Source organism: Astyanax mexicanus, chromosome 3 (genome assembly GCF_023375975.1).
Source record: "Astyanax mexicanus isolate ESR-SI-001 chromosome 3, AstMex3_surface, whole genome shotgun sequence".
NCBI classification, from domain to species: Eukaryota; Metazoa; Chordata; class Actinopteri; order Characiformes; family Acestrorhamphidae; genus Astyanax; species Astyanax mexicanus.
The window spans coordinates 60,854,820-60,880,716 of NC_064410.1; the positions used below are offsets into that span (position 1 = coordinate 60,854,820).

The 25,897-nt window shown below is 35.9% G+C and overlaps 1 protein-coding gene across 1 annotated transcript; it reads right to left on the reverse strand.

The window, feature by feature from the left end:
• Positions 1–7,778: 7,778 nt before the first annotated feature.
• On the reverse strand, positions 7,779–24,358 carry si:ch211-264f5.2 (immunoglobulin domain-containing protein). Its single transcript, XM_022666663.2, has 8 exons — positions 24,148–24,358; positions 19,090–19,398; positions 16,050–16,379; positions 13,340–13,600; positions 12,045–12,111; positions 9,547–9,635; positions 9,403–9,449; positions 7,779–9,212 (listed from the first exon to the last, which is right to left on the reverse strand). Exons 1-8 carry the CDS (start codon positions 24,188–24,190, stop codon positions 9,120–9,122), a joined length of 1,239 nt encoding a protein of 412 aa, XP_022522384.2. The 5' UTR covers positions 24,191–24,358; the 3' UTR covers positions 7,779–9,119.
• Between the last annotated feature and the right edge of the window lie 1,539 nt (positions 24,359–25,897).

The following is a 25,897-nucleotide window of genomic DNA, read 5'->3' on the forward strand; positions in this document are numbered from 1 at the left end:
ATATATATATATATAAATATATATATATATATATATATATATATATATATATATATATATATATATATATATATATATATATAGTTGCTAATGATTATTGTGTTATTTTGCAGTGCCTTCTCTTATTAAACTTCATATACAGACAGCTTAAGTTTAGTATACAGTGTACAGTATGGTGTACAAACATTGTGAACCTTTTACAATCCAATCCAGTTTGTGTTAATTTTTTCTCACTATAATATTTTGACAGTTTTAATATTTTGAGTTTTAATCATCATTTAATCTCAATGACAGTAAACATGCAGCTAAATGAGAACTTTGGTGTAAAATTGACTTTTGTCGTAGTAAAACATGATAAGAAGAGCTAACCTTTGTTGAATAGCCCACATCTGTTTTCCCACAGCGTTCAGAGATACAGTAATTTTATTCTTTTTGCCCAGAACTCTGTACAACGGCCGTATTGGAGCATAATTTGCCCCAATAAAATCGCTTTTTCCACTGTTATCCAGTTAAAAGTAGCTCCACACCTCCTTGCTAGAATCTGGAGAACCCTGACATTTAAAACGAGCGTTAATAACTTAAGAATTGCAAAAGAAGCTTATTAAAAAACACTGTTTACATCCTATAATATGAGCTTTCAGCTCCGAGCACTGCCATCACTGTACTGATAATAACATAACTCTGCATAGTCTGCCTCCTGGCATAGCAGCCAGTGCCCAGTGCATTTATTTACACTAAGGAGGTGTGGAGCTACTTTGAGCTACTGGATGTAAAAACTGGTGTAAAAAGCGTTTTATTGGGGCAAATTATGCTCCAATATGGCCGTTGTACAGAGTTCTGGGCAAAAAGAATAAAATTACTGGATCTTAGAAAGCTGTAGGAGAACAGAGGTGTGCTATTCATCAAAGGTAAGTACTTTTAATCATCAGAAACAAATCTCAAAAGCAAACTACTAAACGGGTTTATGAATGTGTGCTAAGCCTCAGCCAGAGGAGATTTCCGAGGAGCTCAGAAAGATGCACTAAAAATCTCCAGACTAGAAAGGGTTAAAGTACATTTAAAAATGAAAGATATTACGCACACAAAGAAACAGGCAAGATTGTACAATAGTGCTTGACACCCTTTGTGAACCCTTTAGAATTTTCTATATAACACGAAATAAATGAATCAGTGTTTCACTCGGCATTCACTTTAGGAGCCAGGTGCATTCTGACTTTGGTGGATTGCTATTTCAATGGCGCAGTTATCTGGACTTAAATTCCACTCATGAATTATCGAACACTAATAGTAGTTTTATTGTCAATACTGCATATGTACAGGGCATACAGAGAATTGAAATCATGTTACTCTCCTTCCCAAAAATTACAGCAAGTACAGAAAATAGATATATAATATAAAAGAATGGGATACACTATATGTACAATACAACAAGGACACAAATAGACATTCGTGAGACAGAAGACAATAGTGCAATAGTGATGGGGGGTGATTAAGATGGGATGACAGTACAGGTATAAACAGAACCCATATAAACGGTAGTGCAAATATGATATAATAATAGCTTAAGGCTGGTAAAGTGAATGAGTGCATAAAGTTCTTAAAGTTCACAGTTTTATGGGGAATTGTTAATGTAAAAGTTTGCATAGCTGTAAAATGACATGCAGTATGGTTTTGTGCACTGTTATGCCACCATGTGTGCGTACGAAGAAGTTGTGTTGACAAGATAGTAATGAACTTCTGCGTGTTGATGTCTGTCTAGGTTGTATTCAGTCAGCGGAGCTCCTGTGTTTTCTGTTGCCAAGATAAACAAGCAAAACTCCAGAAATGTACCTGAACACACCTCATTTCATAACCAGACCACCACGCCCATCAGTGTAGATATATTCAGAAGCTCTGCTGCTGTTTAAACTATGCAGGTGGAAGGCATAAAAATAAACTGTTTTTACTGTTGGTGGAGTGTAAGTATTTCTGCATTAAAAAGACCTAAAACATCATCAGATTTTCACACAAGTCCCAAAAGTACATAAAGAGAACCCTGCTAAACAAATGAGACAAAACTATTATATTTGTTCATTTATTTATTTTATAATTTATCTGTAAGTGGGGAAAAAAAGTATGTGAACCTCTAGGATTAGCAGTTAATTTGAAGGTAAAATCTGAGTCAGGTGTTTTTAATCAATGGGATGAAAAATTCAGGTGTGAGTGGGCAGAGCCTGATGTATTTAAAGAACAGGTGTCACGCCGCCTCGTCCTCCTTCCACATTACCGGACTCCATTTCCCAGAATCCTGTTGATTATGACACCAACAGTATCCGTTCTACTTCACCCAATCACATTTCGCTCCGACGCTCTGATTCACCTGTGTTCTGAGTTAGTTCCGGTTCATACCCATCTAGCTCCGGTATTTAAGTCTGCAGTTTGTAAACAAACACCGCGAGGTATTGTTAACTGATGTTGCATACTAAGCGTTCTCCTATCGTTTCTCGTTTTGGCTTTATGATTACGACTCTGTTTTTGGATTATTGGTTTACGTCTTTTGTCTTGCCCTTATTGGATTTATTGCATGGTTGGACTGATACTCGGTTACGAACTCGGACTGTACTTTCGACTACGTCTTTGTTTTTCGGTGAGATCTTTGTTTGCCTGGCTTTACTGTTTCTTGTTATACTGCCTGTTAATAAACCTGTTTGCTTATTTTACTCGGCTTGCGTCACTCCTCACTACCTGGCGTTACAACAGGGATTTATCAGTTAAAGTCTGCTTTTCACTGGAAGTGTTTTTATGGCTCGAACAATTGAGATTTCTGAGGAAATCAGACATTTTTTTTGATGCTCATCAGGCCGTAAAAGTTTGGAAAACAATATTTAAAGAGTTTGGACTCACCAATTCACAGTCAGACACATCACAGTGTACAAATTGAGGAAATTCAAACCCACTTTTACCCTCCACAGGAGCGGACAACCAACAAATATCACTTTAAGAGAAAAATGTGTAATAGTCAGCGAGGTCTCAAAGGACCCCAGGGTAACTTCTAAGCAACTGAAGGCCTCTCTCACATTGACTAATGTTAATGTTCATGCTCACCAAGTTTGTGAGCTCATGCAGCAAGACAATGACCCTAAGCACAAAAATCATTGTACCAAAGAATGATTAAAGAAGAATAGCATTAATGTTTTGTAATGGGGCCAAGTAAAAATTGTTGTGGAAGGAGCTGAAGGGAGCAGGTAATGTCATGAAATCCACCAGCATCCCAGAGTTAAAGCTAAAATTCCTCTTGGCTGGTCTGCAGGACTGATCTACAGTTACTGGAAGCATTTAGTTATAGCAGTTATAACTGAAAATGAAAATCACACCAAAGGTTCACATACTTTACCATTTATACTTTCACAAATATGTAATTTTCTCTTTATCTAGTTTTAAGACTTCTGATGATAATCTGATGGTATTTTAGGTTATATGTATGCAGAAATATAGAACATTATAAAGGGTTCACAAATGTTTAAGCAATACTGTACACAGAACAGTTTCACTTCATTCTCTGTGAAAAATGATGTTTAATATATTCATGCAACAGCTTATATTGTCCACTAGATGGAAGTGTTATCATGTCTAGTTTGGCCATGAAAAATGCATCTAAGGCTGTAAGGTCCAGGACTGTTTGGATCCCTAAGTTTTTTTCTTTAGTTTTACACAGAAATTATGAGGCAAATTAAGTCATGTAAAATGTCATGTAGGCTTAAATCCACCAATCAGCAGTGAATCAGTTTAACTAAGACCAATTTAACTCAAATTAATTCATAGTTTACATCATAGACAGTGACACACAGTCAAAACAATATAACTCTGAATGAAATCCTTTAATAACTGTCCAATCACGTAGTATGAAATCTAAAATCTTATATCTCATCTCATCCATGATTTTTATAAACAACAATAATTATCAGACCCGCTTTAGTAACTGGATCACCTGTCAGGTTTCTAGAGTTTTTAGTGAACTGGAAAAATCTGCATTAAGCTACAGAGCATAGATAGCTAACGCTCGGAGGAAAGCGCAACGACTCGGTTCTGATACATCAGCTCACAGACGCAGCCTTTTGCTGATCCACATCACCCTAGGAGTGATGAGGGGAAAGAGCGCCATCTACTGTACCCACCCAGAGAGAGAGCAAAGCCAATTGTGCTCTCTCTCAGGGCTCCGGCAGCTGACGGCAAGCTGCATAACCGGCATTCGAACCAGCAATTTCCCAATCATAGTGGCAGCACTTTAGACTGCTGGACTATTTGGTGCCTATGCTCTGTGATTTTTATTCCTAACACTCCTAACATGTCCTTCAGTGTCCTCTTTACTAAAATCTTTACCTAAATAAGTAAAGATATCTCAGGAGCTTCAGGAGACCAGTGGACGTAATCACTTTGTCTGCAGCACCAGTATGACGTCTGTGGGTCTCGTGGATGAGCGTGAAGGAGTAATTTAGGATGTTACTCTCAGTGAGTTTGGCTCTGTGCTAAAAGCTGTTAGCCAGCTAGGCTAAAGGCCGCTACCTCTGCCCACATATCTGGAAGTCTGAAACCGCCTGGCAGAGTCGGAGCCTGATGAGAGACTGATGCCAGCATGAGTTAGTAGCTGTTTGCTCCAGTATGAATTCTCACGAGGGTCCAGCACTGATCCTGATCCACGCAGAACACGTGGAACTGGTTTCTATTTGAATTAATGAAACTGAAGATTAAGTTGGTATTTGAAATCCAAATATTTAATTCAGTTCATTTTAAATGAGCTTTTGACCAGAGAAAATGGGACCGTTTTTGAATAGTGATGTTTATATGGCTTTTCTTGGCATGATCCAGCTTTATTTAATCTGTATTTGTGGATTACAGCATGGAAATCATGGACAGTTATGATTTGTGGAAGTGTTCCTGAGCTCATGCAGTGATTTCAGCCCGTTATTAATGTAGAGCCACCTGAGGGCCCGAGGATACCTAGCATCCAATACTGAGCATGTCTGCCTTGTCCTTTACACACAGGGATTTCTCCGGTTTCTCTGAATCTATTGATGCTATTATGGACTGTAGATGGTCGTATATCCAAAGTCTTCACTTAAAGTTGAAGGATATATTCTTTTAAATATTCCACAAATGTTAGATGCAGATTTAAGCAGCTTGGAGAAGCCCTGCTCTCACATCTTTGCGTCTGAGAAAATCTGTTTCTATTAAATGCTCTGTTTTTATTGAATGAGCATTGAATATGAGTTAGGCTACTTTCACACAGCAGGTAAATGTGACCCAAATCAGAACTTTTATGGTATATGTGACTCAGGTGTGTCGATTGTTTGGCTGTGTAAACAGCAAAATCACATTAAATGAACTCATTCATGACTTTTGAGATTCTGACAAAGGATGAAACCGAAACTTCACGTGAAGCATTGCTTTGTCCTGTATATGTGGCACTTACCGTAGCACTAAAACCGTAATGACAGATGTTTTATATTTAATATAATATAATAATACATGTTTTTAATTATGCCTTTAGTCTACAATGTAGAAAATAAATTTAATTAAGAAATAAAGAAAATGATAAAATAAGGTGTGTCCAAACTTTAACTGGTACTTTATAACTTTATATCAATCAATCAATCAATTAACCTTCAAAGGGTACCCCTCTTTTTTAATGCAGCCGAGCATTTACAAAAAAAAAGGGACTGAAAATAAGTTTAAATTATAAGTAAGTAATAAAACAAAGAGAGAAATAATTAGAATAATAAAATATAAACACAATTAAAGACATGGAGGACTAAAATAAGTCTGGAAGTCTGAAACTGCCTGGCAGAGTCGGAGCCTTCAGACTGATGCCAGCATGAGTTAGTAGCTGTTTGCTCCAGTATGAATTCTCACGAGGGTCCAGTAGTGATCCTGATCCACGTAGAACACGTGGAACTGGTTTCCATATTAATTAATTAAACAAATTAACTTTATATGAATTAAATTCACCATTTAAATTCAAATCAAGCCAAACTACTCTTTGAAGTATTTAGATGCTCTTATTTGGGGAGCTGTTTGTTAACTTGTGGTTTCTGAGGCTGGTAACTCTGATGAACTTATCCTGTACAACAGAGGAAACTCTTGCTCTTCCTTTCCTGGGGTGGTCCTGATGAGTGCCAGTTTCATCATCATAATGTTTTTGATGGTCTTTGCGCTGGCTGCACTTGAAGATGCTTTCAACATTCTTGAAATTCTTACTTTTCTTCTTAAAGTCATTTTTTACTTTTGAACTTAGTTGAGTAGTTGTTGCTTCTCATAATCTGGATTAGAACATCACTCAAATATTCACTATTCACTGTATACCTGTAACTCTACCTCTTCACTACTTTACTTTAACTGATGCTCTCAAACACTTTATTAAGAGACAAGAAATTCAAGTAATTAACTCTTGATGAGTTCAGCACAGCTGTTAACTGAAAGCCTGAACTGCAGGTGAAGCAAGAGGAGCTACTTTCCAAAATGTAGTATATAGCTCTGGCAAAAAAAAATAATAATAAGAGACCACTTGAAAATTATTAAAAATGATGAGTTTGGAATATAATCTGGAATCAAGAGGAAGATGGATGATCACAAGTCATCAAACCACCAAACTGAACTGCTTGAATTTTTGCACCAGGAGTAAAGCAGCATAAAGTTATCCAAAAGCAGTGTGTAAGACTGGTGGAGGAGAACATGATGCCAAGATGCATGAAAACTGTGATTAAAAACCATCAGGGTTATTCCACCAAATATTGATTTCTGAACTCTTAAAACTTTTTGAATATGAACTTTTTGTTTTCTTTGCATTATTTGAGATCTGAAATCTCTGCATCTTTTTTGTTATTTCAGCCATTTCTCATTTTCTGCAAATAAATGCTCTAAATGACAATATTTTTATTTGGAATTTGGGAGAAATCAGAGAAACTGATTCAGTAAACCCTGTGTCCAAACTCGTGACTGGTTCTGTATTTGTTTTTATATTGCCTGCTCTCTGAGTTAATTCTAGCTGTAACTCCAGAAGATTGATGTACAACAGAAGCATGGCAGGGTAAACAGGCGGGACGTCAGGGACGGGTGGGACATTGGTGACGGGGGGGGGGGACATCAGCAGGACGTCAGCGAGACGTTCTTAAACCCTGACTCTTCGCCAGCTAGGCTGAAGGTTCCCGTCTCTGCCTGCGTTCCTGAAGTTCTAGAAAGATCTGGTTACGCTAGAAGCTTCATTCAGCCCATCTCATCTCCTCTCCCCTTACACAACACACACACACACACACCACACCACACATACACACACACACACGCACACTGGTGTCTGCAAACACTCCTTCATGAGTATTTCTGAGGGCCTCTGAGGGTCCCATACACAAGCTTCAGTTTCTGACAACAACCTATAGAATTACTATCAGACCTGAAGCTCACCTCAGGATGATCATATTCAACCAGCTTGGTCTTTATAGTCATGCTGGCCCATCAGCTTGGTCTTTATAGTCATGCTGGCCCATCAGCTTGGTCATGCTGATCAGACTGGTCAACCAGCTTGGTCTTTATAGTCATGCTGGCCCATCAGCTTGGTCATGCTGATCAGACTGGTCAACCAGCTTGGTCATACTGGTCGTACAGCTTGGTCTTTACAGTCATGCTGGTCATCCAGTTCGGTGATGCTGGTGATATGTTTTAAGCCTAACTGGCCTCTTTGCCTGTACTGATCGGACCCCGTAAATCGCAGCTTGCGGCAATATTTATTATTATAATCATATTCATAAAAAAATGACATAATTAACCTGGTAACAGAGAACATTATAAGAACATTAAGCAATGTTTTGAAAAGGTCCCAGGAAGGTTAACCTGTAACATTACAAAAATAGTGTCCCAGAAAAACATTTTGGAAATGTTAAAAGCAACATTCCCAAAACTAAAAGTTAAAACTGGGGTTTTCAATGTTAAACCAATAACACTCGCAGTTAATTTGGAATTAATAATACATTCTTTTTTTATGCAGTTAATTACAACACCAAGTTTGACCCCTACTTCTGCTGTAATCCACTCCGCCCAACATGTGGACTCTTTTCTAGAGTGGTTCACTTGTGGTGAGAACGTAATCTGGTCTCGATCCGACACAGCTATCAAATACTATATACTTTAATTTAATTGAGCTAAACTGCTGATATAAGGCACAGTTTAATCCAATATATGAGCCAGATATTATACTGCTATGAACAAATACTGTCTCTGCTGCTCCATGCTGTTTACACACTAAGAGCACAGTATGTGCTGCGCTCACTGCTCACATCTGCACAACTCTGCGCTGCACGTCTCATTAAAAACACTGTGTTTAAAAGCACAGCAGCAAATTTGATCACCATTCTGTGTTAAAGCAGCTTCACACTGATATAGATACAGATAAACACACTGAAACACAGAATCTTCTCTCTATATTTACTTTCTCGCTCCCGCACCAGACAGCTCTGACCAATCAGAGGAGACGATGTGCTTGCAGTTTATTGGTGCTCGTTTTGGTGCGTTTAGGTGTTTTTATGCCTGTGTGAAACCAAACCAAACAGAGGGAGAAACTCTCCAAATAAACAAACTCATCAACTGATCCGGATCATAGAAACTTTCACAACTACAGGTGTGAAAAAGTGAAAACGCTCTTTTATACTATATAGCTAATTAACTTCTAATTCAGGAATCCTTACAACCAAGCTAAGATGTTTATAATAAAGTAAAAAAAGTTTCCTTTATACAATTAATCATGCATCCTTTATTCCAGCGCCACACGTTACGGCTTTATCTCCCCTCAAACACACAAGTATATACTAGTATTTTAATTATTACCACTATAATAAATAAAAAAAATGCATTTTGCATTTCCTACATTTATTCTTTTATTTACATTTTATATAAATATACACTATAAGCTTGCATCTGAAGAAAAACAAATGTGATTAATTGCATTTAATTGTTGTGAATAATCTGATTACATTTTTTATTGATTACAATGTTAAGTAATGTTAAATAAAATGTTAAAAAACTTCACAGAATTAACAATTTAAGAATGTGTGCATGTGTGTGTGTGTCTGTGTGTGTGTGTGTGTGTGTGTGTGTTAGAGCTGGGCTGCAGTGTTAGGCTCCTCCTCCACTTTTAGAACAGTCCTGTTTGTCCATTCGTGATCCAGCAAATCAACATCATCCTTCACCTAATAAATAACACACACAACACCGATCAATAATCTGATCAATAATCTGATCAATAAACTGATCATACTGATAAATCTAAGCCAATTTTGCTCGTTAGGAATATTATTATTTCAGAATAGTTTAATTAATTGTTAAAGATAATGTATTTAAATGATAAATTTAGTTTATGTGTGTTTACTGTTTACTCACAGTGAATTCCATAGGCTCCGCCTCCTCTAACATCATGTGACTGACTTCTGAAAAGTTACAGAGAAACAGTAAACAGCTGAGCGGGAATAGTATACACTGTTAGTGTGTGTGCGTGTGTGTGTGTGTGTGTGTGTGTGTGCTTACCCCGATGTTTTTGCCCCCTCCGGATTAGAGCAGTTGCTACAGCAGCTGTTACTATAATTCCCACTGAGGCCAGTAGCCAAACATACAGCCTGAAAATGTACACACACACTGTAATTATCAGATTACTGAGAACAACAACAACAAACAACAGTAAACGCTTAGAAAAAAACATTGTAATAATAATAAGTGTTATGAGGTACCACTTTAAATGAAGCCTCCTTTATAAAGGGTTTATAAATAGTTTATAAATAGTTTATACATGATTTGTAAATGAATATAAATATTTCAGGTTCTGTTTTACACTCTGCACAAGGCGTGTCGTAATGCTCATTGCTATTTGCTATCTTACACCCCGTCAACATCCTATTTTTACGCCTTCCAGTTCTGTTGAATATATCTACACTGATGGGTGTGGTGGTCTGGAAATGAGGTGTGTTCAGGTAAATTTCTGGTGTATATTTATGTCTATCTCGGCTACAGACAACACAGGTGCGCCACTGACTGAATACAACCTAGACAAAAGCCAACAGCCAGACGTACATTGCTATCAGTGGTGTGCAGTAAGGCCCTTCTAACCCTTCAGCGAAGGGGTGACAAAAGTGCATGTAAATAATTACATATTTTTTTTATCAGGAAATATATATTATAATTATTGTAAGTGTAAGCTTTTATTTTATAAATTAAATTAAATAAAAAACAACAACTAATTTAAAGCATTAGTCTGTGATTTTCAGTTGCTACAGGACTCTTATTTGACTGACAGCAGTTCTAACCAATCAAAGCTTTTTAAAATGGCTTCTGCTCACGTGCCTGCGTGACCCTTCTCCTGATTTTGAGAAGGGTGTAGTAATGAGCCTATTAAAAAAGTCATAGGACAGTCTAACCAATCAGATTCATGATTTTCACTCCGGTGGCGGGGCCATGACTGTCTAACCCCTTCTCTGTGCTCGGATGAAGGGGTTATGCTGCGTGCATTGATTAGTCATAAAACGGAGCGTGCATGCTGGATTAATTAAACATTTAGCTAACCATCATGAAAATAAGACAGATATTGTGTCATATTATATTAAAACAGCTTTTTAAAGGCTGCCCTTCAACGTGAAACTAAGTAATAGGCTGCCTGACTGGTAAGTTTTATGTGTACTTAATGTTTTGGCTGCTCTGGCGTCCTGTAGGCATACAAATGAGTGATATTTGTTGAGCGCCTGTTGTTGTAGGAAAATTAAGCATTTATTGTTGTGGTCTATTGTATACTTTTGTGGTTTGTAGCTGTTGTACTTGTGGGCTGTTTATGTGTATTAAGTTCATATAATTCAGTCGAGACATGTGTCGGTTGGGTGGGGGGGGGGGTGGTGGAAGGGTCAGGGTGGGAGGTTGCAGAAGGAGTACCCACTGTATTCACTGCACGCTACTGATTGCTATGAACGAGAGCGTGCACAAGCAGGTCAGTTTTCTCTGCTAAAAAGCGTTTGTTGGACACGTCCAGGTAGCTGCGCTGTTAAAATAGCAATCTGCCAAAGTCAGAGCTCAGAAAATGATGAGCAGGTGACACTCTGATTGGTTTATTTCACGTTACACCCAAAATAAACCACACCCATTATTAATTAAGAGAATTAGTACATGCCTTTTGCATGTTTTGAGCTGCGCAAGGTGTACTTTTCCTCTCTATGTTTCTAATTTTCTTTCTATTTATGTGAAGATTTTACCACCTAATTAATAACTATTAATCAATGCTTTATAAACTATTAATATACGTTTTATAAAGGAGCATACTTTTAAAACCAGGCCAATATGCCCACTCCACTGGACAAATATTATTATTATAATTATTATTATAAATACTGTAAATACACTGCCTGGCCCAAAAAAAAAAAAAAAAGTCTCCACCTGGATGTAAGTAAGTAAATAATGTGGGGTTGGTTGGTTGATGCTGCAGTTGGTCTGCAGGTTTAGGTTCAGCAACAGTATGTGCTGAAAGAATGAGGTCAGCTGACTACCTGAATATACTGAATATAGACCAGGTTATTCCATCATTGGATTTAGATTTTTTCTTCCCTGATGATTCAGGGACATATTCCAATATGACTGGAATATCAGGATTCATGGGGCTGGAATTGTGAAAGAGTTCAGGGTTCAGGGAGCATGAGATCATCATTTTCACACATGGATTGAGAGAGAGTTCACCACAGAGTCCAGATCTTAACCTCATTGAGAATCTTTGGGATGTGCTGGATGGAGAAGAGCTGCTTTGTGCAGTGGTCAGACCCTACCATCATCAATGCTGCTGCAAGATCTTGGAGAAAAATTCATCCAGCAACACTGGATTGAAATAAATCTTGTGACGTTGCAGAAGATTATTGGAACAATGCCACAGTGAATGCAGCATGCCACAATCAAAGATAAAGGCGCTTCAACCTAATATTAGAGTGTGTGACATTTTTTGGCGGGAACTTTTTAATATGCATGACTGAGAACGGCAGGTAATATATTTTACACACCTGCTGGCTGCACTCGTCACTGTAACACTGGTGGCTGTGGGTGAATCTGGTGGATGTTTGGTCCGAGCTGTAAAGATAAAGGCAGTGGTAGTAGTAGATTAATACTGAAATGATCCAGACTATGAAGGAACACATAAGGAGTATGTAGTAACTTTAAAAACAGTGTTAAACAAACCAAAATACAAAATACTCTGTGAAGAAGCTTTTAGGTGCTCTTATCTGGGGAGCTGATTGTTAACTTGTGGTTTCTGAGGCTGGTAACTGTAACTGTACAACAGAGGATACTCTCGCTCTTCCTTTCCTGGGATGGTCCTGATGAGAGCCAGTTTCATCATAAAAACGTTTTTTAAAGTTCTTGAAATGTTTTGGATTGACTGACCTTTATTTTCATTTCAACCTTTTTTCTTTATTTAGTTGAGTAGTTGTTGTTTCTCATAATCTGGATTAAAACATTACTCAAATATTCACTATTCACTGTATACCTGTAACTCTACCTCTTCACTACTTTACTTTAACTGATGCTCTCAAACACATTAACCCTTGTGTGGTGTTCATATTTTTGTTACTCGTTTACTTTGTTACTTGTATTTAATTCAGCAAAATTAAGCAATTTTACATTAAAATGCTTTACACATGCTTGCTTCACCTAAATTGCAAGCAATATAAACAGCTTACATGGTTAATATTTGCCCTTTACCTTTCTTATGTTACATTTCTTTTAAAAAGTGCTACTCTTTTTTTTTATTAGTTTTTTAATAAAATGTAAAAGAAAATGAATTAAACTCAAGATATGAGTAGAAAATTTGTTTAGTTTCAAATTTACAAATGAAGCAATGTTTATTAGCCCTTGGCCAAACATACTGTATGTAATATAAATGTGTGTGTGTGTGGGGGGGGCGGTGGGGGGGTGTACAGTGTGTGTTTATCGAAAATGTGTTTTGATATATGTTTTTCACAAAAAATGAGCCAATGCCAATGAGTTTGAGTTAGAAAAAATATTTATTTTGTATCATTTGATGAAAAATTAAAACGGGTCCCACAGACCCGAACACCACACAAGGGTTAAGAGACACGAAATTCAAGTAATTAACTCTTGATGAGTTCAGCACAGCTGTTACCTGAAAGCCTGAATTCCAGGTGACTCTACCTCATAAAACTGACTGAGAAAATCCAGCAGAGATGTTCAAAACTGTCTGTATCTAAACAAGAGGGGCTACTTTTGAAGAATGTAGTATTAATCTACAGTGCAGAAAAATATAAAATAATGAAAAACACAGAATTTAAGGAATATTAACCTGTCGGAGAGGAGGTTGGCCGCGTGGTCGGTGTCCTGCTGGGTGGCTGTGCTGTCTCAGGTGAAGATGGTGAATCTGGTGCGTGTGTAAAGTTGTATGACGTGTGTGTTAAGTGTGTAGAGATGGACTGAGTGTGTGTTGAGTGTGTAGAAGTATACGGTGTGTGTGTTGGGTGTGTAGAAGTGTAGTATGGTGTGTGTGTGGATGTTAGCACTGCTGTGGTTGCTGAGTGCTGTAAAGATGAATTCCTCTCTGGAAAGTCTGGAAATGAGAGAAACTGTTATTTAGCAATTTATTCTATTGTTTTATTTTTTACTAAATGTACACTGTAACGACACAATTAGTTTGAACTCAAACAAATTAAGTCTGTTTTATGTAAAATTGGATATTTCCGAACATTACTCAACTAAAATACATTTTATTGTTTTAATTTATGGACAAATATACATTCAAATGGAGACCTTTGAGTTGAGTCAACTCATAATAACTGAGTTTAGTCTGTTGGGAAAACCTATTTGCATATTGGGCGTGTCCTCCAGTTTCTGTCACTCACCATCAGTGTGTAGTCACTCCCCGTCTGTTCCTCTAAATTCACATTTTCCAGGCTTTAACAGTGTGAATATTTATAAAATAAATGTTTAAGTAAAATGGATTTCAAGAGAAAAATAAGAAGAAATCAACTAATTTCTTTATTTATTTGTATTACAAGATAGAATATAAGATTTTTTTGGCAAATGAATTGGTACAGCAAAAATAAAAACTTTAAATCTTCCCCATTACTTAAAGAAATTGCCTTAAAAAAGTTAAGTAGACTCAACTTATCCGGTCTTACAGTATAAAAAAAAAAAAAAAAAAAAGTAAAATCAACTTCCTCTTTAGTTGTAATAACTTGATATTTTAAGTATAACGGTCACTCAGGTTTGTGGACGGTGGAGTGGGTGGATGCCAGTGTTTCAGGGAGCCTTCATGTCTATGTTACCTTCTGGCTCTCTGCCTTTATTTAGGCTGTTTTATTTAGATCTGCCGGAGTCATTAGCCACACTCTGATAAAGTTTTATATTCTCTGTTTTACATAAATCCAGTCAAAACTAATTCCATCTCTCTGCCTTCCTCCGAGTTACTGACTGCCCACCTGTCTGACCCCCCGATACCGAGGGATGTTGGACCCTCAGGCTCTCATGTCCTCTGTCTGGCCAGACTGATGGAGTTTCTGAAGTCAGCTCTTCTCCATCCATCACCCACCACAGATCAGCTGCTCATCATCCATCTCACTCTCTAAGCCATTAGTGGAGCTGCTATACTCCTGAATATATAAAACCTATGTGGATGTATAAAAGACTTTTTACATTTAATTTAAAAGCAGTTTGACCAGTGGTAGGATGGTCCCCCCTTAAATGTGAGTCTTGGTCCTCCCAAGGTTTCTTCCTCCTCCTGCAGCTCTGAGGGAGTTTTTCACTGGGGGTTCTGTATTCTGTATTTTCTATGTTTAGTGTTTTGCCTGATTCTTTGTCCTGTAATCATGTTTCTGTAAAGCTGCTTTGTGCCAACACCAGTTGTAAAAAGCGCTATACAAATAAATTTGATTTGATTTGATTTGATATAATATGAACTTACGTTTTTATTACCCATTAGTTAACTTTTTTAAGGCAATCGGTTTCCTCAAATTTATTAAGTAAATTCAACGTATCCAGGCTTACAGTGTAGATCGGGGTGTCAACCTTCTCCACATTGTGCTGGCCTGGGTGCAGGTTTTCATCCTAAACAATCAGCAGGAAACCTGATTCCACTATTTTAATCATTTGTTCAGTCTTAACAACTGCACTGACTACCCTGATCAGATAAAGGAGAACTTTGGTGTAAAATGGAATTTTGGTGTAGTAAACTGATCTCAAAATGATCTCAGTTTGAATATTCAGATCTGGAAAACCACTTAAAAATGATGAGTTTCTTTGATTTTCCCAAATTGAAAACCTCTGGAATATAATCAAGAATTGCTGAACTGCTTGATTTTTTTTGCACCAGGAGTAAAGCAGCATAAAGTTACCCAAAAGCAGTGTGTAAGACTGGTGGTGGAGGAGAACATGATGCCAAGATGCATGAAAAAAACTGTGATTAAAAACCATCAGGGTTATTCCACCAAATATTGATTTCTGAACTCTTAAAACTTTATGAATATTAACTAGTTTTCTTTGCATTATTTGAGGTCTGAAAGCTCTGCATCTTGTTTGTTATTTCAGCCATTTCTCATTTTCTGTAAATAAATGCTCTAAATGACTTAAATATTTGTATTTGGAATTTGGGAGAAATGTTGTCTGTAGTTTATAGAATAAAACAACAATGTTCATTTTACTCAAACATAAACCTATAAATAGCAAAATCAGAGAAACTGATTCAGAAGCTGAAGTGGTCCAGAGCTGTACATGTGCCCACAAATGTTTAGCGAACTCAAAGTAGTTGAGTAATGTTTAGAAATATCCAATTATATGTAAAACAGACTTCATTTCAATTCATTTGAGTTCAAACAACTTATGGGTTTACAGTGTAATAATGAACTTTGCTGTAATGGAAACCTGCAGTCACACCGGCTCTTTGTGGACTGATTTGACCCCGAGACTCTGTGGTCTGGATTGTAAAGTGAGGATAATAGAATTAGCAGTAAGGATTGGGGTTAGCATTGTGAAACACAGTTTCAGGGTTTTATTAATCTTACCTGTGTGGTTTTGAGTAGTGAACGCTGCAGTAATGGTGAGGTGGACCGGAGACTGTGTTCCTCCAGCCATGCACCAGTACCACCCACCATCATCCTTCTGCAGGGCACTCAGGGATACGGTGAACAACCCCTGACCCTCATCCCTGAGCTGCAGCTTTGAATTCTGGGATAGCTGTGTGTCCTGCTCTGATTGGCAGGAGTGCAGGTCTCCACTCCTGCACCACTTCTTCTCATCGTCCTTCAGACGGTCACTGTAGTAACACCTCACACTCACGTTCCCACCCTCAACACCAGACACCGAGCTGCTGTTCACCCACAGAGCTGGAGTGTCTGAGAACAGAATAAACCAGTCAGTTTTTATCAGTGTTGGGCACGTTACTTTGAAAAAGTAATTAGTTATAGTTACTAGTTACTTCTCCAAAAAAGTAACTTAGTTACTAACGGAGTTACTCCACTATAAAAGTAATTAGTTACCAGTAAAAGTAACTATCGCGTTACTTTTATTATTCGCCCGTCAAAAAAAAAGGAAATCAATTATGTAATTACTATTATTATTAGAAAAATAACAAACGAAAATAAACCCAAAATGTTGACAAAAATAAAATCTAACGAATTTCTAAAAAAACAACAAAAAAAAACGAAATTCTCCACACAACCAAAGAAAATTACTAAAACTTGTAATACTGGAAAAACGGAAAAAACGCGTCTGGGGATGAAATTAAACAAACCAAGCCACACTCAAAGGAAATACGTATATATAAAACAAAACAAAATAATGGACAAAAACCACAATCTAATGACCCTTAAAATGGTATTAATATAACAGCTGGATCAAACAGCTTTACCAAAAGAGAAAGCAGCACCACGAAAACCGGAGCAGCTAAAAAGTGCTTAACGTCCTTAAATCGAAACTTGGGCTGTCCACGGCAATCACTGAATTGATTAGAGCACGCAAATCATCACAATTGTTCCTCACTTCACCACGCCAAACCATGCAAATCTACAGGCACAGCGGCCAGAAGCTCAAGTTCACTGGAAAGAGGAGGGGTTAACCAGGGCAAAGCAAAGTAAAAAAAAAAAAGTTAATTGAGCCGCTAAAGTAAGGTGCAGTAATGGGGTGTCGGAAATGGTAACAGCGTTATAGTAACAGTCAGAGTAATTAGTTAGATTACTCCTGACTGAACAAAGTAACGGTGTTATAGTAACAGTCAGAGTAATTAGTTAGATTACTCCTTACTGAAAAAAGTAACGTCGTTACAGTTACAGTCAGAGTAATTAGTTAGATTACTCGTTACTGAAAAAGTAACGTTGTTAGTTACAGTCAGAGTAATTAGTTAGATTACTCCTTACTGAAAAAGTAACGGTGTTATAGTTACAGTCAGAGTAATTAGTTAGATTACTCCTGACTGAACAAAGTAACGGTGTTATAGTTACAGTCAGAGTAATTAGTTAGATTACTCCTTACTGAAAAAGTAACGGTGTTATAGTTACAGTCAGAGTAATTAGTTAGATTACTCCTGACTGAACAAAGTAACGGTGTTATAGTTACAGTCAGAGTAATTAGTTAGATTACTCCTTACTGAACAAAGTAACGGTGTTATAGTTACAGTCAGAGTAATTAGTTAGATTACTCCTTACTGAACACAGTAACGGTGTTATAGTTACAGTCAGAGTAATTAGTTAGATTACTCCTGACTGAACAAAGTAACGGTGTTATAGTTACAGTCAGAGTAATTAGTTAGATTACTCCTTACTGAAAAAGGTAACGGTGTTATAGTTACAGTCAGAGTAATTAGTTAGATTACTCCTTACTGAAAAAGGTAACGGTGTTATAGTTACAGTCAGAGTAATTAGTTGGATTACTCCTTACTGAACAAAGTAACGTTGTTAGTTACAGTCAGAGTAATTAGTTAGATTACTCCTTACTGAAAAAAGTAACGTTGTTAGTTACAGTCAGAGTAATTAGTTAGATTACTCCTTACTGAAAAAGGTAACGGTGTTATAGTTACAGTCAGAGTTATTAGTTAGATTACTCCTTACTGAAAAAGGTAACGGTGTTATAGTTACAGTCAGAGTAATTAGTTAGATTACTCCTTACTGAAAAAGGTAACAGCGTTATAGTTACAGTCAGAGTTATTAGTTAGATTACTCCTTACTGAAAAAGGTAACGGTGTTATAGTTACAGTCAGAGTTATTAGTTAGATTACTCCTTACTGAAAAAGGTAACGGTGTTATAGTTACAGTCAGAGTAATTAGTTAGATTACTCCTTACTGAAAAAGTAACGGTGTTATAGTTACAGTCAGAGTTATTAGTTAGATTACTCCTTACTGAAAAAGGTAACGGTGTTATAGTTACAGTCAGAGTAATTAGTTAGATTACTCCTTACTGAACAAAGTAACGTTGTTATAGTTACAGTCAGAGTAATTAGTTAGATTACTCCTGACTGAACAAAGTAACGGTGTTATAGTAACAGTCAGAGTAATTAGTTAGATTACTCCTTACTGAACAAAGTAACAGCGTTATAGTTACAGTCAGAGTAATTAGTTAGATTACTCCTTACTGAACAAAGTAACGTTGTTATAGTTACAGTCAGAGTAATTAGTTAGATTACTCCTTACTGAAAAAAATAACGGTGTTACTACCATCACTGGTTTTTACTACAAAATAATAAATAAATTATTGTTTTTGGGGGGTTTAGTCTGTAACCCCAATTCAAAGAAATTGGGAGGCTCATAAATAAATGTGAATTAAGATTGAATGTAATAAACCCATATTTTATTCACAATAGAACATAGAACACATACATGTGTCTTTAGTAATGGTATAGTTACTATAGTTATAAAGTAATCTGATTACTGATTACGCCTTTAAAAAGGAACTTAGTTACTTTATGGATTACTTTATGGATTTTAAATGTAACAAGTTACTTTTAAATTACTGCCGCCTCAACATAACAGTTTTGCCAAAACGAACATTATTGGAATCTTCGCTCCACCTTTGGGACTTGTTCTTTTTCAGCTGCTTATAAAAGTTTCCTACCGTCAGTCACCTGCAGCTCCAGCGAGGTCTTGATGTCGGACATCCTGAGGCCTCGCTTTACGGCGCACCAGTATCTCCCAGCGTCCTTCACCTGCAGACCCGTCAGTGTCAGCGTGGTCACCAGCTCAGCCGGAGAGTCAGTGATGTTCACTCTCACTGAGTTTCTTACAGTAATACAGGTGAGCCAGTGCTTCCCTTTACACCAGTACTTCACCTGCCCTCTGAACCTGTAATTGTAGTGGCAGGGGACAGTGATGGACCCCCCACTTCGGGCCGACAGCCGGTCTACTGTCCAAAGCCCACAGCATCCTGATTAAACACACAGTAACAGAGCATAACTATACAGGCTGTTCACAATTTAATACAGACTAGCAATAATATAATATAATCTAGCTCTAATCCAGTACAGACTAGCCTTAATCTAATATAAACAAGTTCTAATGCAGTACAAGCTAGTCCTAATCTAATATAGACTAATCGTAATCCAGTACAGACTAGCCTTAATCTAATATAAACAAGTTCTAATGCAGTACAAGCTAGTCCTAATCTAATATAGACTAATCGTAATCCAGTACAGACTAGCCTTAATCTAATATAGACTAGTCGTAATTAAGTACAGGCTAGGCCTAATCTAATCGAAACTAGTCATAATTCATTACAGGCTAGCAATAATCTAATATAAACAAGTTCTAATGCAGTACAAGCTAGTCCTAATCTAATATAGACTAGTCCTAATTCAGTACAGACTAGTCCTAATCTAATATAGACTAGTTATAATCCAATACAAGAAAGTCCTAATCTAATATAGACTAGTCCTAATCCAGTACAGACTAGTCCTAATCCAGTACAGACTAGTCCTAATCTAATATAGACTAGTCCTAATCCAGTACAAACTAGTCCTAATCCAGTACAGACTAGTCCTAATCTAATATAGACTAGTCCTAATCCAGTACAAACTAGTCATAATCTAATATAATCTAGTCATAATCCATTACAAACAAGTACTAATCTAATATATACAAGTCCTAATCCAGTACAGGCTAGCCTTGATCTAATATAGACTAGTCGTAATTAAGTACAGGCTAGGCCTAATCTAATCGAAACTAATCATAATTCATTACAGGCTAGCAATAATCTAATATAAACAAGTTCTAATGCAGTACAAGCTAGTCCTAATCTAATATAGACTAGTTATAATCCAATACAAGAAAGTCCTAATCTAATATAGACTAGTCCTAATCCAGTACAGACTAGTCCTAATCCAGTACAGACTAGTCCTAATCTAATATAGACTAGTCCTAATCCAGTACAAACTAGTCATAATCTAATATAATCTAGTCATAATCCATTACAAACAAGTACTAATCTAATATATACAAGTCCTAATCCAGTACAGGCTAGCCTTGATCTAATATAGACTAGTCCTTATCCAGTAAAAACTAGTTATAATCCAGTACAAACTAGTTCTAATCCAGTACAAGGTAGTCCTAATAGACTAGTCATAATTTAGGATATGTCGTATAAACAGTATAAACTGAGCTTTTTGTACAACAAATAAATCTGTGAACACTACATCTTTAAACAATAGAGGTCAGAGGAAACGAGCTGTTGAATAATTTGTAAGATTGGGAAATTCAGGAAATGTGTTGCAGTGCATGAGGATCAGGATTACCACACAAACTGGCACGACCTCAAAACACTACATTTCTATTTCATCAAACCTTCTTTTACTTCTTTAAACTGGTCCAGGAAAATCAGTGTGCTTCATTCGGAGGTAAAATAACAGGGTTGTAAAAGGACTTGTTAAACCAGATCTGAGCATTCTTACTCCAATCAAACTCAGTAAATCACACTCTTATAGTTTATATACACATCAAACATCAACTTAAATATATAATACGTGTAATTAATGGCAGAGGTCCTCTTTTTATGATGCGCATCCCCCTATAGTGACTTAGAATAACATTAACGGATTTACAGTTAATCACAAAAAAAAAACAAAATACTATTTTTTTTTTCAGTACTTCTGTTTATTACTGGTTAAATACAGCCAAAAGTGTTACGCCCTCGCCAGGTTTCCCTCTGTTTCCCCGGTGTTTCCACTGTTATTTTCCATTACGTGTGTCTAATTTGTAACTCCGCCCCTTCCCAGGTGTTCTGTGTTTCATGTTGCTATAAATAGTCTCCCTTTGTTAATGTTTGCTGTCGGTCTTTGCACCTTCCTCTGTCGTTTGTCTCGCCACGTTTACTATTGTTTTCTACGTCACGTTATTGCTTCATGTTATTTATTTGTTTTGTACATATTTACGTATTTATTCCTTTGTATATATTCCTTACCTTGGTTTGTACTTATCTGTTTAGTTTAGCTCTGTGTTTGTTTTCCCTGTTTGTTTATGTACATATTTATATTCGTTATTTCCCTGTTTGTTTACGTGTTTATTTGCTATTTGTTATTTAAAAGCCGATATATATATAATGAAAGCGATATATATATAATGAAAGCGATATATATATAATGAAAGCGATATATATATAATGAAAGCCGATATATATATAATAAAAGCCGATATATATATAATGAAAGCCGATATATATCATTATATATATATATCGGCTTTCATTATATATATATCGGCTTTTATTATATATATATATCGGCTTTCATTATATATATATATCGGCTTTCATTATATATTTCCTGTTTGACTTGCCATAGCTTGCCATTATATATATATATATATATATAATGATATCTAATAATTATATCAACATATGTACATCAGAGCAACAATAGGATTAGGAACTAACTTATTACTCTGACTGTAACTATAACACCGTTACCTTTTTCAGTAAGGAGTAATCTAACTAATTACTCTGACTGTAACTATAACACTATTTGTTATTTATTAAAGTTACGTCTTACCCGCTCAAACGTCCGCCTCCCGTCTCATCCCCGCGTGACAAAAGTCACTTTACAACCTAAACATGTTACTTCACATTACATTTACTGTTGTAAATGTATGTGTTGTAAAATATGTGTACAATGTCTGAATTATATACAAAAACTGATCAGTTATCACTTAATATTTAAAATGATATAACAAAAGATTTGGTTATTATTATTATTATTATTATTATTATTATGTATTGGCATGTCAATTCTGTTGTATATTTACATTTTTTGGGTCCTGTGATTTTAATTTTTTCTACTGAAAGCACTTCGTATGATGGTGTTCTTTTAATAAATAATGTAATTTTATGTTTTATAGAGATTTTTGGCAGCAGTTAATATAAAAGTTAGATAACTCAAACTCTCCCAGTCTGTTAGCAGAAAAGACATTACCCAGAAGTCAATTTTATTGAAGTATAGTGTTGTTGTTGCGATTCATTGCTCTCATCACTGACCTCGCGTGTAAAGCCGGTGTTATGCTGAATTCAGCACCCCCGCCAGAAAAAGCACCATCTCTCTTGGCTTTAACTTTACTTACAAAACGGAAAAAATACCCAAGATAATATTCTAAGCTACACTGTCTTGTAAGAAATAAGGAAAAAGAAACGTCACCTGCAGCCTCTCCCGAGAGGGGGTCTTTTAGTAGTGCCTATATCTGCACCCCCACCATGAAAAGCACCCTCTCTTGGCATCGGGTACGCACCGTCTTCTTGCTTAAAGCGGAAATAATTGCTTTAGCTAACTTTAATTAGAAAAGTGCTACCGAGGAGGGGTGCTTTTCATTGCAGTTGGTGCAGATTTCAGCGTGCTTTTAAAATAAAAGTTTATTTTAAAACAATTTCTGCTTTTTCTGTATTGGAATTTTATTTTTATTGGGGGACAAATCTACCTATTTCTGATATTGGGTAGGACACGTCCCCCTACCCCCTCCCCCCTGTTCCTATGCCAATGTCATCAAATGTTCTAAATTAAACTGTGATAAAATAAAACAGCAGAAAGATGATAAGGTTATGGACTGCTCCTCAGAAGGCAGAGGACCTTTATCTTAACCTGGATAATATTACAGTTCCTCCTTCTTCATCTAACAGAGTCTCATAATCACTTTTGGCTCCAAACTCTCTCTGGTAAGAGCGATTCTGGGCCATTCTGGTCCAATTATTAATCTTCATTCTTCAACTTCTTGTTTTTTGGATCCCTTGTTTTTACCCCTATTCATTTTTAAACATACCCAAGTCATAGGATCTCATTTCTGCATCTCAACACCCATCAAACTTAAATTGTCTCTTCTGGTGCAGCTCCCTAAATTTAAATCCACAGCCACACTGACCTGCACTCTTCTATTTGTAGTTTTCTCATCCTTTGTTCCTCCTATTTACCTCACCCATTTTTTAAAAACACCCATTGTAAGAACATTGGTGATGCACGGGATGGATTATCACAGGAAGAACATTAGGAACCCCGTTGAAAACCTCTTAAATATAATCAAGAGGAAGATGGATGATCACAAACCATTTTTGTACCATGAGTAAAGCACCATAAAGTTATCCAAAAGCAGTGTGTAAGACTGGTGGAGGAGAACATGATGCCAAGATGCATGAAAACTGCGACTAAAAATCAGAGTTATTTCATCAAATACAGCTCTGGAAAAAAATAAGATACCACTCAAAAATGATGATTTTCTTTAATTGTACCAAATTAAAAACCCTTTAATATGATCAAGAGGAAGATGGATGCTCTTGGAGCAGCATAAGCTCACCCAAAAGCAGTGTGTAAGACTAGTGGAGGAGAGCATGATGCCAAGATGCGTGAAAAAAAACTGTGATTAAAAACCAGGGTTTTTCCACCAAATATTGATTTCTGAACTCTTAAAACTTTATGAATATGAACCAAATAAATGCTCAAAATGACAATATATTTATTTGGATAAACGTAAATAGTAAAATCAGGGAAACTGATTATTTTGAAGTGATCTCTGTATGTTTTGTGTATTAAACTGATAGACAGTGGAGAAGATGTTATTAACAGTGGATGCTTTATGGTTTTTAACTATAAATATAATAATAATTATTACTATTATTAATATTACAGCTTCAGTGTAGAGAACTTACCCGGCACTGCCAGGAGGAGAACAGCAGGAACCAGCAGCAACATCACCGACCTTCACTACAGAGTCTTCAGCACTTACAACCTTTATCTCAGTCTTTTAATCGTCCTCCGCTTCTCGACTCTCTAGAAGGTCTGACTGTAACTCTGAGTTTAAATCATAAAAGTCCTATTGTTCTTGAGTTAGATCTGTGTGTATAAGTGTGTGTGTGTGTGTGTGTAAGAGAGTTTGTGTGTGTATCACTTCCTCAGGAAGGCTGTAGAATTTCAACATAAACGGAAAAACACTTTTCCTCAATTTCCTCCTGACGTCAAATCTGAAATTCTGACCTAATACCTGATCTAATGAGTAATACAATACAAAAAAAAAAAAAAAAAAAAAAAAAAAAAAAAAAATATATATATATATTATGGCAAGCCAAACAGGAAATATATAATAAAAGCTGATATATATATAATGAAAGTCGATATATATATAATGAACTCTGATATATATATATAATGAAAGTCGATATATATATAATGAACTCTGATATATATATAATGAAAGCCGATATATATATATAATGAAAGCGATATATATATAATGAAAGCCGATATATATATAATGAAAGCGATATATATGTAATGAAAGCCGATATATATATAATGAAAGCCGATATATATCATTATATATATATCGGCTTTCATTATATATATATCGGCTTTTATTATATATTTCCTGTTTGGCTTGCCATAGCTTGCCATTATATATATATATATATATATATATATATATATATATATATAATGATATCTAATAATTATATCAACATATGTACATCAGAGCAACAATAGGATTTAAGTTAATTAAGAGTCAATAAAATGTTAAATAAAATTTGATGCAATGTGGTAACATGATTATTTTTGGAAGGTAAAAAAAAAGTTAATTATTCAGTTACTCAAATAAACAATATAATTGTTGATTTATATATCGATTTTTAACCTCTATTTAAGGCTGAATTTGATTTCTTAGCGAATTCTGTTGAAATTCTTAACACTTTCATTGATCAGTGAATTCTGTATCTCATCAGTCTGGTTAACTTCATACAAAAAATCACCATCAAAAGTCATGAAATAAACAATGTTACAACAAAGAAAATCTGTAGTTTTTACAGCATTGCTACTGTATAATAACAAATTTCTACTATATAATCTGTATACAGCATATTGCTGTAGATCCACACAATTTGCCAGTTAAATAAACCATTTGTATGTAGCATTTTTATAGATTTTGTTATTTGAAGACGTGAATATCATAAAATAATTGGTTTATCACTATCTAGATACATAAGTTGGTGGTAAATCTTGTGATTTGTTTTACTCTTTCAAACTCTTCCAGTTTAAAAGGTTCATTGCAGGTTGAAATGTTTATTTGTTTGATTTTTTTTTGTATGGACAACACTTTTGTAGATTTACAAAACGTACAGTAACTTAAATAGAAAAATAAATTGAATATCATTGAAAAGTTTCTTTAGTTCAGTAATTCAGTTCAAAATGTGAAACTCTATATAAAATATTATGTTTCTTTTATTGTTGATGATTATGGCTTATAGCCAATGAAAACCCAAAAATCAGTGTCTCAGAAAATTAGAATATTATATTATAAGACCAATTGGTTCTTTTTTTTTTAGCAGTGTGGGCAGTGTACCAAGTCCTGCTGGAAAATGAAATCCTCATCTCTATAAAAGTTGTTTTCAGCAGAGGGAAGCATGA

Bases quoted from the DNA above. Each gene is read 5' to 3' on its own strand.
- si:ch211-264f5.2 (XM_022666663.2), bottom strand. From the start codon at position 24,190: ATGTTGCTGCTGGTTCCTGCTGTTCTCCTCCTGGCAGTGCCGG. The intron at 16,380-19,089 runs GTAGGAAACTTT...TTCTGTTCTCAG, and splicing joins GGAGCTGCAGGTGACTGACG to ACACTCCAGCTCTGTGGGTG. The intron at 9,213-9,402 runs GTGAGTAAACAG...GTTATTTATTAG, and splicing joins CGGAGCCTATGGAATTCACT to GTGAAGGATGATGTTGATTT.